Here is a 15376-nt window from a genome sequence, read left to right as displayed (position 1 = left end):
CCGCTCCAGGCTCCCCGTTCCCCTAGCAACGCGTCTCAGGCACCGCCCCTCCCCCTCCAACGCGTGTCCCAGGCACCTCCCCTCCCCCGCAGCGCGTGTCTCAGGCACCCCCTGTCCCCCACAATCACCAGGCAACTCCCTCCCCCGCAACGCGTGTCAGGCACCCCCTGCCCGCCGGCAACGCGTCTCTCAGGCCCCCGCCCCCCACAAGGCGAGTTCCAGGCAGCCGGCCCCGTCCCCCCCTCGCAGACTGAGGAACAAAAGACACCGCGTCCTCCCTCTACCCACCGCCGGGCTCAGGCGGTTCCGCGTAGGCAGCGGCGCGGTAACCACGGCAGCGAGCCGCCGCCCAGCCACAGCTACGGCCGGACCCGGTGCGCCCGCTCCGCAGCGTCCGCAGGTATCAGCCCAGGGCTGAGGGTGGGGAGGCGCCAGACCAGGCCGCGGCGGGGCAGGCCGCAGCGCGGGGCTGTGAGAGCTGCGCTCCGCGCCGGGAGAGCCTGCGTCGGGAGAGCCCGCCCAGGCCGCTCTGGGAAGCCGGGCCTGGCGGGTGCGGGTTGAGAGCAGCCCCACAGAGCATCTGCCCCGCTCCTCCCTTGCCCCTTCCCACTATCGCTCCCACCTGCTCCCCTTCCACTGCCCCCCACCTACCCCTTCCTCCACACCATTGTCCCCATCCCTGCCCTCTGTATACCACTGCCCCCTCCACCCGCCTTCTCTTCCATCCGCCTCTTCATCACTCTCTGCTCCTAGCATAGGTCCCTGGCCATCTGTACACCTGCAGCTTCTCTCCCTCTCTCCATGGCATCCCAACCACCTCTGCCTCAACACCTATATCACCCTGCTACTCCCACCGACCTGTATACTGTAGCCCGGGGGGAGGGCAACCGTTTTTGGGTCAAGCACCGCTGACCCACAGAAAAATGAGTTGGCGGCCACATACAAGTGAGAAGCCAAAAAACCCAAACAAACAAAAGAAACCCCCCTTACTGATGTGGTCCCGGAAGAAGAAGACTTCCCTCGCACACCAGAGCCTAGGGGTGCCCAAGTTGTTAGATTTTGTGTGCCCCAGCCCCCTGGCCTTAGGTTCCCTCACCCTAGCTGTAGACTAAGGAATCCAGGGAATTTATGTTTTTATGCCTGGTTATTCTAGTCTTCACTGTCATATTCATGGTAAAATCCATATTCCTGTTTGGCTGAGACTTCTGTGCCAACTCTACTTCCTTCTTTCCTGGTTTTGATTGATTTGTTGATGTTCCTTTATTGTTTGGATTTTCTACAGAGAAATTGGAATTTGTAAGTGATGAATTCATGGTATTTTAAAAATTATTTCCCCTTCCTTTATTTCTGGGGGGAAAACATACCAAACTATGTCTTTTCCACATCAGTCTAGAGTGACCAAGGGTAGGCAACTTTTTCAAACCAAAGAGCCAAACTACATCAAAATTCAGAACAGGTGGTCAACAAATTGCCATGTAAGAATGCCCATTTACATGACTAAAAATATACAACTGAATATTACTGATAATTTACATAATGATTAATAATATCATAAATGAAACATACTCACAGACTTTATTTAATGGGACTTCTGCTGCATCTTTTTGCACATTTCTTTGAAGTTTACATCATAACTGTTCAAATCCCTCTTCATGCACTCATTCAGGCTGCCTTCTGTTACTCTTATGGCAAGGGGTTAGAGGGTGTGGGTGTCTGGGCTGAAGTGTATGAGGGGCTCAGGGCAGCGGGTTTGGGGGTATGATTGACTCAGGGCATAAGGTTGGGGTGTGTGGGGTGCAGGAGTGTTATGGTAGAGGACTGGGGATGTGGGGGTATGATGGGCTCAGAGCAGGGGGGTTAGGTGTATGATGGGCTCAGGGTTGGGATGAGGGTGGTGCAGGAGTATTATGATGCTGTGGCCACATGGAATCTGGGCCCCAGTTAGGGGCTTGTTAGCCAGGCTTCATTTTTAAGTAAAATAAAATATTAGGTCCAACACAAAAGGTTTCAACATTGTCTTTCTTTAGGACAGGAGTGGAGAACTTTTTTTTGGTCGGAGGCTACTGACTCACAGAAAAAAATCAATCGGGAGCCACCCAAGTGAGAAGCAAAAAAACCCGGAAAAACCTCCAAAAACCCACAACCCTCATTCATATGGCCTCCAACTGAAATACTTCACTCTCCTCATGGTGGGGAGAGGATCAGGGAGGACTAAGATTCTAGGACTCAGGCCAAGATTTACTCTTCTGGGGTTCCAGGGTTAGTAGATTTTGTGGATCCTCCTAGGCTCTGGGGTGGGGCCAAAAATGATGGGTTACCTGTGCAGGACAGGGCTGCTGGAAGTAGGGTGTCTGGCTGTAAGGAGGAGTGGAGCAGGGAGGGGGCAGGAACAGGGTGGGGCAGGGTATCTGGCCAGGCGGCAGGGGGCAGGATCGGGCTGAGGGCAATGTTTCTGGTTGAGGGGAGGGGTCAAGCTGGGGGCAGGGTGTCTGGCGGGGAGGGTGAATGAAGGGGGCAGGAGTGCAGGAGCTGGGCATGAGAGCATGGGGGGCCGGGCACTTACTTTTGTGTCGCATCGCAGGCACCATGTAACATGGCCTCCCACTGCTCCCAGTCACCAGAAGGAAACCTCCAGGAAGGATTTGCAGGGGAAGCCTCCAGGAAGTGCATCCTGCAAGGCTGGCCCCCAGCCAGGGGAAGGAAAACAGCAACGCATGGAGCCATTTTTGGCTCCGTTTGTTCCCCACGTGCTGGATCTGGAGTAGGGGTGTAAGCGACTAGTCGACTACCCGATAAGCACATGCTTATTGAGTAGGAACTCAACTAGTTGTTTCCCCTCTGCCCTTGTTGCCTCTGTCAGATGCAGCAAGGCGGAGAGCAGGAGCCAGGGAGCGGAGGAGAAGCCGGGGTCCCCCGTTGTGCTTCCGCTTTTAAAATGTATTAAGAGTCATCAGCTGCTGTAGAGTATCTAGTAAAGATACACTATACCAAAGGGAGAGCTCGCTACCATAAGTATAATTACTCTACCTACATGAGAGGCAGAAACTATGTTGACAGGAGACTGTCTCCCACTGATACAGCACTGGTGTTGTCAGCACTTAAGACAATATAACTCACTTGAGGGGAAGTTGTCTTCACAATGAGCAACAGAAGTTCTATCAACTCAAGCAGAAGTGTAGACAGCCCTTAGAGTACGTCTATACTTGCTCCCTAGTTTGAGCTAGGGATGCAAATGTAGGCGACAGAAATTGCTAATGAAGCAGGGATTTAAATATTCCACACTTCATTAGCATGATCTCGCTGGCGTGTTACTCCGCTCAACAGCTGATTTGAACCGGGAAGTGCGCGCAGGGACGCGTTAGTTCAAAATAAACCCCTTGGTTCAAACTAATGTTACTCAAAAAATATTTAAATCCCCGCTTCATTAGCAATTTTGGTCACCTACATTTGCATCCCTAGCTCAAACTAGGGAGCAAGTGTAGATGTACCCTTAGGGTACGTCTAGACTACAGGCTTTTGTCGACAGAAGTTTTGTCAACAGATACTGTCGACAAAGCTTCTGTTGACAAAGAGCATCTAGACTACATTCAGTTCTGTCGACAAAGCAAGCTGCTTTGTCGACATGGCAGTGTAGACGCAAAGGACAGTTTAGATGCAATAACGCCTTCTGTCGACAGAACTCTGTCAACAAAAGGCGTTATTCCTCATAAAATGAGGTTTACCAGCGTTGACAAAACTGCTGAGTTCTGTCGACGTTATGTCGACAGAACTCAGCGATAGTATAGACGCAGGTTTAGTTTTGTCGACAAAAGTCCACTTTTGTCGACAAAACCCTTTAGTCTAGACAGACCCCAAGAGATTAACCTTTAAGTTGCAAAGCAACTTATTTTTGCATTCAAAACTGGTTATTGATTTTAAAAGCTAAAAGGACTTTAAAATTCAAACAGGTCATTATTTATGGACAATGCAATATGTAATATATTTTAGGGAACAATCTTGCCTTGCACCGATTTTGAACATTGACTAAATGACCTTAAATAGTTTCTCTCCACCCCATCACCTCCCCTCTATCTTGTGATATGTTTAAGCTGTATAGTCCATTAATATTACAAAACTTGAGTATTTTTTCAGATGTATTTTTTAAATGTTTTCTATCACAAGCTTTCTTTGACATAGTAACTTTTACATCTTATGGCTCCCATCCTCCAAAGATTTACGTATATGCTTAATTTTACACATTGTGAACAGTCCTATTGATTTCATTGAGACTCCTCAAAAAGTGAAGAATTTCAAGTGACTAGTGACTTTGATTCAGCTGAGACATCTTAGAAAGGACTGATGTTAAGGGGATTTATATTGAGCATGTTTTGAAATATAATCCAAATAATAATAATCCCAAAATAAATTTCAAGATGGACACTGAAAATAATCACTTTTGAAATTTTGTCTACCGTGTAAATTTATGAATGAGCATCAGTCTTTGCAGAACTTGTTCCAATCTTTCGATTGTTCTCTTTTTGATGTCTGAATAACAGAGAATGACACTCTTTCTTTAGCAAAATGCAGGACAATGTAGCACTTTAAAGACTAACAAGATGGTTTATTAGATGATGAGCTTTCGTGGGCCAGACCCACTTCCTCAGATCAAATAGTGGAAGAAAATAGTCACAACCATATATACCAAAGGATACAATTAAAAAAAATGAACAAATATGAAAAGGACAAATCACATTGCAGAACAGAAGGGGGATGCGGGGGGGGGGTGGGAAGGGGGAGGAAGGAAGGTAAGTGTCTGTGAATTGCTGATATTAAAGGTAGGGAGAGTGGGATGTTTGTGAGTTAATGGTATTACAGGTGATAATTGGGGAAACTGTCTTGGTAATGGGTGAGAAAGTTCAAAGTCTTGTTAAGTCCCTGGTGGTAAGTGTCGAATTTTAACATGAATGACAGTTCAGAGGATTCCCTTTCAAGTGCAGATGTAAAAGGTCTTTGTAGCAGAATGCAGGTGGCTAAGTCATTTAGAGAGTGTCCTTTCTGGTTAAAGTGGCAAGAAACTGTTTTCTCTTTGTGATCTTGTCTGATATCTGTTTTGTGGGCATTAATCCTTTGGCGAAGTGTCTGAGATGTTTGTCCAATGTACATAGCAGACGGACACTTTCGGCACATGATAGCGTAGATTATATTTCTGGATGCGCAGGAATATGTGTTCTTGATCTTATAACTCACTTGGTTAGGTCCAATAATGGTATCAGCAGAATGAATATGTGGACAAAGCTGGCAACGGGGTTTGTTGCAAGGGAAGGTACCAGGGTTGGTATTAGTGTGGTATGTCCTGTGGTGGTTGCTAAGAATCATCTTGAGGTTAGGTGGTTGTCTATAGGGGACTATGGGTCTGTCTCCCAGAGCCTCTTTGAATATGGTATCCTGTTCCAATATTGGCTGTAGTTTATTGATAATGTGTTGGACAGGTTTTAGTTGGGGGTTGTAGGTGATGACAAGTGGTGTTTTATTGTTGGTTTTCTTGGGTCTGTCTTGAAGTAGATGGTTTCTAGGTATTCGTCTGGCTTGTCCACATATTCATTCTGCTGATACCATTATTGGACCTAACCAAGTGAGTTATAAGATCAAGAACACATATTCCTGCGCATCCAGAAATATAATCTACGCTATCATGTGCCGAAAGTGTCAGTCTGCTATGTACATTGGACAAACATCTCAGACACTTCGCCAAAGGATTAATGCCCAGAAAACAGATATCAGACAAGATCACAAAGAGAAAACAGTTTCTTGCCACTTTAACCAGAAAGGACACTCTCTAAATGACTTAGCCACCTGCATTCTGCTACAAAGACCTTTTACATCTGCACTTGAAAGGGAATCCTCTGAACTGTCATTCATGTTAAAATTCGACACTTACCACCAGGGACTTAACAAGACTTTGAACTTTCTCACCCATTACCAAGACAGTTTCCCCAATTATCACCTGTAATACCATTAACTCACAAACATCCCACTCTCCCTACCTTTAATATCAGCAATTCACAGACACTTACCTTCCTTCCTCCCCCTTCCCACCCCCCCCCGCATCCCCCTTCTGTTCTGCAATGTGATTTGTCCTTTTCATATTTGTTCATTTTTTTTAATTGTATCCTTTGGTATATATGGTTGTGACTATTTTCTTCCACTATTTGATCTGAGGAAGTGGGTCTGGCCCACGAAAGCTCATCATCTAATAAACCATCTTGTTAGTCTTTAAAGTGCTACATTGTCCTGCATTTTGCTTCAACTACCCCAGACTAACACGGCTACATCTCTATCACTCTTTCTTTAGTAAGTATTTTGGATTAGATGAGTATAACTTTTTAGGCCTCAGTGCACAATACAATATGCTCCAGTGTTTTCATGACTTGTCACTCATTTTGTAATATTTTATATTTTTGGTAAGGAATATTTATTGGTTTATGTATGTGTTTTTAGGAGTGAGGCGGAAGAATAATATATCCAAGTTATTGACATCATGACAACCATCAGACACAGAAAGGGAATAAAAGTCACAGAAGTTTCTGAAGATCATCTTTCACAGGAGAAGAATGTGAAGCCTGATGGAAAAGTTCTATCTGGTAGGTAATTTTTTTTAAAAAAAAGCATTGTGGATTCTCGCTAATGTCATATTTTTGGTATTTATCCTTATGCATAGATGACAACTAGATATTGATAGTTATTATCAAAGTACAGCCAACTCTTATTATGATGAAAGCTATTCTCATCAAGGGCACAAAGTGATGCTGTAGAGTACTGCACTAGCTTCTTTTATCCCATTTTCAAATTCTAGATTAGGTTACAAATTAAAATAATTTTGCCAACTTTGTAAAACTGAGCACACATTTAGCAGAGTTCATCACGATTGGCAGTCTTTACTCAAGAGAGGCATAGGACTGGAGTGACTTAAATCTGCCAATCAGGCATCTCTCAGTTAAACCTGTAAAATGTGTGCTTCCAACACAGAAGGCTCATGCAAATGATTTTAACTGTGATTCTTTAATATGAAGATTTGAAGACCTCTGATAGGTGATCATATCTGCATGACTTAAGAACAAGCAAATTACAAGTGGTGTCAGAGCTTGCTTTAACTAAAACCTTAATGGCTTGGGTAGGTGTAAGTTGGATTCACAGTGCTACTTTCAAAATATTTTTGTTTTGTTGGTATTGTTATGTAAATAAAAGAAGGATGAAGGGAAATTCTCTCACGAAAATGCTTGAGAGTTCACACCATTTATTTTTATTTTTGTTAGGGCCAAGTTTTCAATCTGCAACATCAGATTTTGTGCTTGCAAAATTGGGCCCACCTGCGTTTGTTCGTACATTTTGAACAGGGGAATAGCCAATTTATCCAATTTGTGTGTGCATATGTAAGTAGGCAAAATATAGCTCAGATATATAAGTGAATTGTCTTCAGTTCCATTCATTCACGCTTGCTAATATCTCATCTGGTTTTGCCCAGTGTGACAAAAAGCAGGATTATTGAAGTCAACTTCAAGAAGATTTTAAAACAAAAGTGCACAAGTAGTAAACTGGATTGCTTTTTTTTTTTTTTTTTTTTAAAGAAATGCAGTCTCTACACAATATAGTTTATAATCTTGTTCTGATGTCAGCAGGTGGTCATCTGCAATTCAAAGCATGATATCGTCAAAGATTGCTTTGATCAATACTCAGCCTCAGTGTGGACGTTTATTCAACATGAAATGCTGTTTGAAAAAAATAATAAAACAAGAAGCCAAATTCAGAAATTTAATGAAAAAGATTTTGATGTCTTGCTTTGTGAACTGTCATGCTATAGATCATTAAGTAAAAACAATGCCCTGAAGGATATTCCAAACTCTTTGTAATTTGATTTATAAACTAGATGTGGTGTTTATCTAGATTCGTAGGAGATTATAGGGCAATTTTTAAAACTGCAAATTTACATTTTCCCCTTCAAACAAAAGATTTTTCATTCTATGTGTAACTAAAATATTCAAAGTTTCATACAACAGAAAAATCACAAGTAGAGTTTCCATAAAGCAGGTTTCAGAGGTAGCATCATGTGCCTGCAGTGCTTCTCTGCCATGTACATTGGACAAACTGGATTGTTTCTGTGCAACAGAATAAATGGACACAGATCAGACATCAAGAATGGTAACGTACAAAAACCAGTGGGAGAAATCAGCCTTTTAACTGATTTTAACCTTGTTGGATACACAGTTACAGACTTAAAAGTTGCCATTCTCAAGCAAAACAACTTCAAAAGCAGGCTGCAATGTGAAACTGCTGAGCTGGAATTTATATGCAAATTCTACACCATAAGAATGGGTCTGAATAGGAACTAGGAATGGCTCTCATTACAACAAATAATTTTCCACTTTAGGTGGCCTCATCTTCTTATTCACATCTACCCTGAATAAATTCGTTCTGATGTAACACTCGCATCTCTATATCTCTACTATCTCGGGGGGGGGGGGGAGGGGGGGGAGGAGGTTTCACTTCATGCATCTGATGAAGTGAGTAGTAACTCACAAAAGCTTATGCCATAATGAATTTTAATTTAATTTTGTTAATTTTGAAGGTGCCACTGGATTCCTTGTTGTTTTTCCATAAAGCAGTTTGAGAACAAGGCTTTAGTTATGTGCAAGTCCTGCACTCCACTAGTGGTGGTTCTGAAATCCATTTAAAATACATACATCAGAATGACAAGCTTCACAATTGCAGAGTGAAAGTGTTTTTCTTTTGTACGTTTATACAGGTGGAAAGCTATGGAAGAGACTTTCATTTACAGTTGGTGGAACTGTTGCTATATTGCTTGGACTTCTTACTTCTGTTTATCTTGCTACTCTACATGAAAATGACCTGTGGTTTTCCAATATTAAGGTAATGAAATTATTTTGATTATTGCTTCTGTGCTTTCCTCTTTGCAGCCTATCAGAAGTTTCCATGTTTCACATTTAAAAAAAAGTATTTGTCTCGTCTCTCATACTCAATTATAGAATGTTCTCTCTAAAGACAGGTGTGTGTGTGTTAGAGAGCAAGAATGCACATTTCCCATTTTAACTTTTTCCCCTATTTTCTCAAATCGAGAACCCTTCAGTTACTTCCATAAGTACCATTTTTCAGATTATGCTCCAAAGATGTTTACACAAGAAACTCTATTATGTTCCTGCTGTATTAAAAGGTGCTTAAAATCTTGCCTACAAATGATCACCTAGAAAAATAAAAAATGCTGATTTCTCAACTTTTAAAAAGCATTATTTTTTAAAAAGAGATGCCTTACCAAAATCCTGGCATGCATCTCTGTAAGCAAGTCTTCAATATGAACATAAAGTTATACAGCCTGTCTCCGACTTACGAACCGGTTACGGACCAAGCAATTGGTCTTAACTCAGTTTGTTTGTAAGTCGGACCCCATGAGTTACACGCGCTGTTCGTAAGCGCGGATCGCGTTCGTAACTCGGGTCTGCCATTTACGACATTTTTGGTCATAACTGTGAACGGTTGTAAGTCGACCGTTCGCAACTCGGGGACCGGCTGTATTTACAAAGCGATCCTTCTGATCAATTAGGGCACAGATAATCATTAGTAAAATGAAACACTCCAAGTAGTCAGTGATTATGTTTATTTTCATGTAGTAGCATCCTTTATTTGAAAATGTAAAAGCACTTTTCAAATATTTATTAAAGACCTGTGTGAGAAATGGGATTATCCCCATTTTACAGAATAATAAATTAAGGCATGGGTCAAGAAGGTCACTTAAGTCATTGGCAGAACTAGAAGTTGAGCCCTACACTGATGTACTTCACTCAAACCACTAGACCAGTGTTTCTCAACCTTTTTTTATAAAGTACCCCTTAAAAAAAAAAAGTACTCTCAGTACCTACAGTTTCAGACACACACATTTTTTTCCTACCATTGCAACACATTTGATTAAACAACTTAATAGTAGGCGGGTGGGTGATGAAATTTTTCGGTGTAAAAAGTACAAAAATAATAAAATGCTGTAAAACTTAAAACAAAAAATTCAGTTGTCTCCAAATTTTAGTTGTGTTGACGTACCCCCCCAATCTTCTCGAGTACCCCTGAGGGTACTCATATCACTGGTTGAGATACAATGCACTAGACCAGTTATCCTGGTACATTTGTTTTTTAATACAGTACCTCAAATGGGGATGTGATATATATAGCTACACTTTTTCTTCTTTGAGGTTGTTACATGCAAATTCTTACCCTAACATTAGTTCTAATCATCTTTTTCACAAACTAGGCAGCCTCCTAGCTTAGGCCCTATCCCTTGTCCCTCTTCATTTTTAGTTTTTTCCAGCAAGGCACCTTTGGTAGTGGGGGGAGGGGAGAACTGTCTCATGGCATCTGGCAACAGCCCCTATTGTTTGGTTTCCCACATTAATTCTTTGTCTTGAGTGGAAAGTACAAGATCCAAAATGGCCTGGCCACATGTCCTGGCAGGACCAACTATCATCCAGTCTTGCAGGAAAAACAAGACTACTCACAGGTCATCAATTTGAGTACCAAGCCTTTCTGTTTTCAGAGTATCACTAATGGCCCTTATTAGCACATCTAGATTTATAAAAAGAGTCACACTTCATATTTCTAACTTCTTATATGAGAATGATACATGCACAGAAATAGAATATACACATTCAGCAGATCATAACTTTAAAATATGTCAAGGGATGTAGTTTGTCTAAAGTTTCTTTGAATTATGCGTATTCATAAGCTAATTTTCATAAAGCACTGGGGGCAAGAGAATGTATATGAGCTTCTTAAGCACCTTTTTAAGGTTAACAAATTAACACCTTTTTATAATATGCACTTTTTTGTATTTCTAAAAAAGCATTTTCATATGAGAAACAAAAGCAATAGTTACCAGTTACAGAAATAGTTACTGCTGGACTGCATGAATAACATTGTTTTGCAGCAGCCTCATCTTTCTTTGGTTGCACAGGTAGAGGTGCTTAATGTATACTGTTGATAAACATGAGGCTCACTTTTGACAATCTGTGCTTTTTTAGATTAAATGTGTCTATAAATCCACATACATGACCGAAAAGATAAAATGTTTTATATTCACCTCTGAAAAATAGTTTGTGAAAGTGTTAAAACTTACACAGGATGGCAGTAGTGACAAACATGTTTATCATCACAATAATATTGCTCAAAAATAGATAAATGCACACTATTTAATTTTTTCTTATATCTAATGGAATTAGAAGTGGTATACATTGTAAAATAAACTTTATATTTTTGAGTGATACATGCTTTTTATTGGGGTGCAAGCTGTGTGCATGCTCTCTTTTCATTGTTTCTGAGGCTACGTCTACACTACAGTGAAAAGTTGGAAAAAGATACGCAAATTGCAAAGTGCAATTTGCATAACTTTTTCCACTTTTCTTTCAAAAGAAGCTTTTCCAAAATGTGGCATGTCTACATGGCACCAAATTTCGGAAAAATCTCCTCTTTCGAGTCTTCCCTTCTTCCTCGTAAAATGAGGTTTACAGGCATGGAGAAAGAACACTTCTGCTTTTCTGAAATTTTTTTATCCTTGGATGTGGCATACCTCTGTTATCCCAGAAAAGTTATCCTGGAAAAGAGCAGCAGTCTAGATATAGCCTGAGAAAATTGTTTCTTTCCCATTTAGTAGATGTTAAGTGTCATACTTTTCAGTGGGCTTCAGATCAACTTTAACTTTGTAAACATAAATATAAAACTTGGACTTGAATAGGCAGACAAGCATTTGCAAAAATATACTTGTTACAAGCTTATACCTGTTTGATCATGCAAATTTAGAGGCTATTTCTATCAAATTGGCTTGAAATTATTTAACATAATTTAAGAAAAAAAGGGTTAGGCTCTGCTACTTGTGCTTTATTTGCCAATTTAAGGAGAACTTTGGGATGATTCAAAACTGCGGTCATGTACTCTCTTGCAAGGTACTATATATTTAAGTTTATACACAAATACACACACTCCATGTCAGGAATTGGTTATCTTTTCAGTTAATACAGACCCTCATGCATACATCTGAGTTTTAATGATAAAACAGACTCTCCCCCTAAACTAGACGATGAATATTTTTTCGTCATCACTACATCTTATAAATGTGTATTGCGACATGTAACTTACTTGTCACGAGTGTTATGTAATAAGAAGAGTACTGTAGTGAGGCGGAGTGGTCGCCCACTGACCTGGAGTGGGAAGAGCCTCTCCGGGAGCCCTCTTGGGCAGAGTCTGGCCCGCCCATTCACCTGACCGAAAGTAAGGAGGCATGGCTAGGACTATAAAAACCTAGCCCAGGAGCTCAGTCAGGGCTCAGCCACCAGAGGAACCAGGTGCCTGCCATGTGCTCCCAAGCTAGGAGGCTGAGGACTAGTCTGGACTACTGAGCTTTCAGGAGGCTGAGGACTGGCCTGGCCCACTGGGACCTCTGTTGGACAGTGACTGGGAGGAGGGTCAACCCGTGCCAGGGCTGTCAAGCCCCAACACCCCAGTGTACCTGCCGGAGGCCCTGGTATACATGGGGAAAACGGAAGAAGTCCAGGGATAGCCGACATTAGTCGGGCCATTCTAGAACATTAGTCAGCATATTGCGGTGTGTATTCCCTTTGACTCAGCAGCAGACTGTTCTGCTGCTGTTAGGACCCTTGGCTGGGACACAGTGGAGTGGGTATACCTGTGTCCCTCCTACCACCCAATCCCTGTGTGGCAGTCTTCCCTCTCTGCCACTCCAGGCCCATCTCCTGTGCTGGCTGGATCTCTGCCAGAAGTAGGAGACCTGACTGTTCCTCTATTTTACTATAACTGTTTGTTTGCCACCCCACCCTGAACTAGGGCCTGGGCCTCTGTGGCTATTTGTTTGTTGCTTTGCCCTGCACCAGGGCTGGGACCCCTAGGGGTATATCTAGACTGCGTTCCTCTTCTGAAAGAGGAAATGCAAATGAAATGCTGATTAGCATATTCTCACGCTTCATTTGCATATCCTCTTCCGATCCTTTTTGCGGAAGAGGTTTTTCACCAAACATCACAGTCTAGATGTGGCTTTTTCATACACACACACACACACACACACACACACACACACACACACACACACACACACACACACCTTTTTCGAAAGAACCTATAAGCCTCATTTTTTGAGGAATACGGGTTCTTTCAAAAAAGGGGTTTTTTTTGTGAAAAAGCTGCGTCTAGACTGCATTTTTTGGCAAAAAACCTTTTCCGCAAAAAGGGTCAGAAGAGGATATGCAAATGAAGCATGAGAATATACTAATCAGCGCTTCATTTGCATTTCCTCTTTCAGAAGAGGAAAGCAATCTAGATGTACCCTAACTGTGTAAACGGTACTACAGTAAAACTGCGATGATCCGGCATCTGATGGTCCGGCACTACTGATGGTACCATCAGGAACCCGGAAGTGCTCCAGGCAGCCGGACCATTGGGGCTGCTCTGCCCCCAGCTTCCCCGATTCAGCCACTGCTAAAACTGACCAGCGGCTGAATCGGGGAAGCCGGGGGCAGAGCAGCTGAAGTGCTGCTGGGTAGGTCCCTGGCTTCCTGGAATCAGCCGCTGGTCAGTTTCAGCAGCAGCTGACTTGGGTACACCTGGGACAGAGCAGCTGGGGTGCTGCCAGGTTGGTCCAGTAGCGCCGCTCCTCAGCGCTGTGGGACCAACCCGGCAGCGCCCCAGCTGCTCTGTCCCAGGCGTCCCAATTCAGCTGCTGTTGAAACTGATCAGGGGCTGATTCCAGGAAGCCAGGGGCAGAGCGGTGCTACTGGACCAACCCGGCAGCACCCCACGTGTCCCCGAGTCAGCCGCTGCTGAAACTGACCAGCGGCTGAGTCCAGGAAGCCTGGGGCAGAGCAGCTCTACCTCGGGCTTCCTGGAATCAGCTGCTGATCAGTTTCAGCAGCAACTGACTTGGGGACGCCTGAGGCAGAGCAGCTGCGCTGCTGCCGGGTTGGTCTCGCCGCACCAAGGGTCGGCGCTACCGGACCAACTGACCAGCAGCGGCTGAATCAGGGACGCCTGGAGCACAGCTGGATTATCGGAAGGGAGGCGTTGGAGGAGCAGGGCCGTGCCCTCAGAGGCCACCTTCAGACCTTGGTGGACAGGTTCCTGCCTCCTCCTGCACCGGCCCCAGCGGCCGTCCCAGCTCTCGCTCCTCCTCCCACTACTGCTCCCCCTCCCGCTTCCTCCGCACCCCCTGTCCCTCCTGCCCCACCCTCCGCACCCGCTCCCCCGCACCCGCAGTGCTGCGAGACCGGACAGCCAGCAGGACCCCTAAGCCTGAGCTTTCCCTTCCCTTCCTCACCTTCCACCCCTTTCCAGCTCCCTTCTCCCAGGTTTCCCCTCCCCTCTCCCACCCCTAATCCTCCCTCCCCCCACCCCAGTTATGTAAAATAAAATGAGATTTTGGTTGTCAAAACAGGTGTCTTTATTTGACATTAGGAAGGGGGTTAAGGAGGGGAAAGGGGAAGGGGGGGAGGGTGGAAGAAGGCCCCAGTGGGGCATGCAGGGAGAGTTCAGACCTCCTCCTCCACCTGGAAGCTCTCCCGCAGGGCTTCCCGGTTGGCGGCGGTGCGGAGCTGAGTGTAGTGGCCAGCCATGCGCTCAGCCTCAGCCATCCAGGCTGGCAGGAAAGCCTCCCCCTTTCGCTCACACAAATTGTGCAGCACGCAACATGCTGCCACCACGGGAGAGATATTGTGCTCGGCGAGGTCGAGGCGGGTGAGGAGGCACTTAAATCCGGCTTTCAGTCGGCCGAAGGCCCCCTTGGTCACGATGCGGGCCCTGGTCAGCCTGGCATTAAAGGCCTGGCGGGAGGGGTTGTGGTGCCCTGTGTACGTCTTCATCAGCCAGGGCTGTAGGGGGTAGGCTGCATCCCCCACCTGGCAGATGGGCATGTCCACGTCCCCGACCCTGACGTGGCAGTCGGGGAAGAAGGTCCCGGCCTGCAGCTCCAGGAAGGCGTCCCTCTTCATCCTGAAGTTCTGGGTCCACTGTCTGTCTCCCCAGCGCTCCAGGACGATGCGGTCCCACCAGTTGCTGCTGGTGTCCAGACGCCAGATGCATCGGGGCACGCTGGCGTCGGGGTGCTGATGCAGCTCCTCCACGGCCCCCAGGGAGGCCAGGTGGAGAGATAAGGGGTTGATGTGCACCAGGTGCTGCCAGGCAGCCTCCAGCCGTTGCTGGCAGGCTTGCAGCAGCAAGTCCAAAAACTGCACCAGAAAGCCCAAGGCGAGCTCTGGCTCCATGTTGCCAACTGCGGCGGCGTCCCAAAAGGAACCACTGACACAGGCAGGCGCAGAGAAAAACGCTTTGCTGTCCCTCG

The 15376-nt window shown here is 44.8% G+C and overlaps 1 protein-coding gene across 11 annotated transcripts in view; it reads left to right on the top strand.

The window, feature by feature from the left end:
* The first annotated feature begins 56 nt into the window (after positions 1 to 56).
* The window catches only part of DPY19L3 (dpy-19 like C-mannosyltransferase 3), an 84755-nt gene continuing 69435 nt past the window's right edge, over positions 57 to 15376 (top strand). For 4 of the 11 annotated variants that reach the window (XR_012906692.1, XR_012906693.1, XM_075940150.1 and 1 more), the window contains exons 1-3: positions 57 to 400; positions 6478 to 6620; positions 8780 to 8904. Coding sequence is in view for 9 of the 11 variants with exons in the window: in XM_075940150.1 (XP_075796265.1) it covers positions 6518 to 6620; positions 8780 to 8904 (228 nt within the window). In the remaining 2 variants the exon portion in view is untranslated. Of the gene's footprint in view, positions 401 to 2027; positions 2260 to 6477; positions 6621 to 8779; positions 8905 to 15376 lie in introns of all 11 variants that reach the window. The other 7 variants (XM_075940149.1, XM_075940147.1, XM_075940148.1 and 4 more) reach the window with 4 other exon arrangements.

This window comes from Pelodiscus sinensis, chromosome 12 (genome assembly GCF_049634645.1).
Source record: "Pelodiscus sinensis isolate JC-2024 chromosome 12, ASM4963464v1, whole genome shotgun sequence".
Lineage (NCBI taxonomy): Eukaryota > Metazoa > Chordata > Testudines > Trionychidae > Pelodiscus > Pelodiscus sinensis.
The sequence above is the reverse complement of the archived record's forward strand: the minus strand, read 5'-3'. Positions and strand labels throughout refer to the sequence as shown.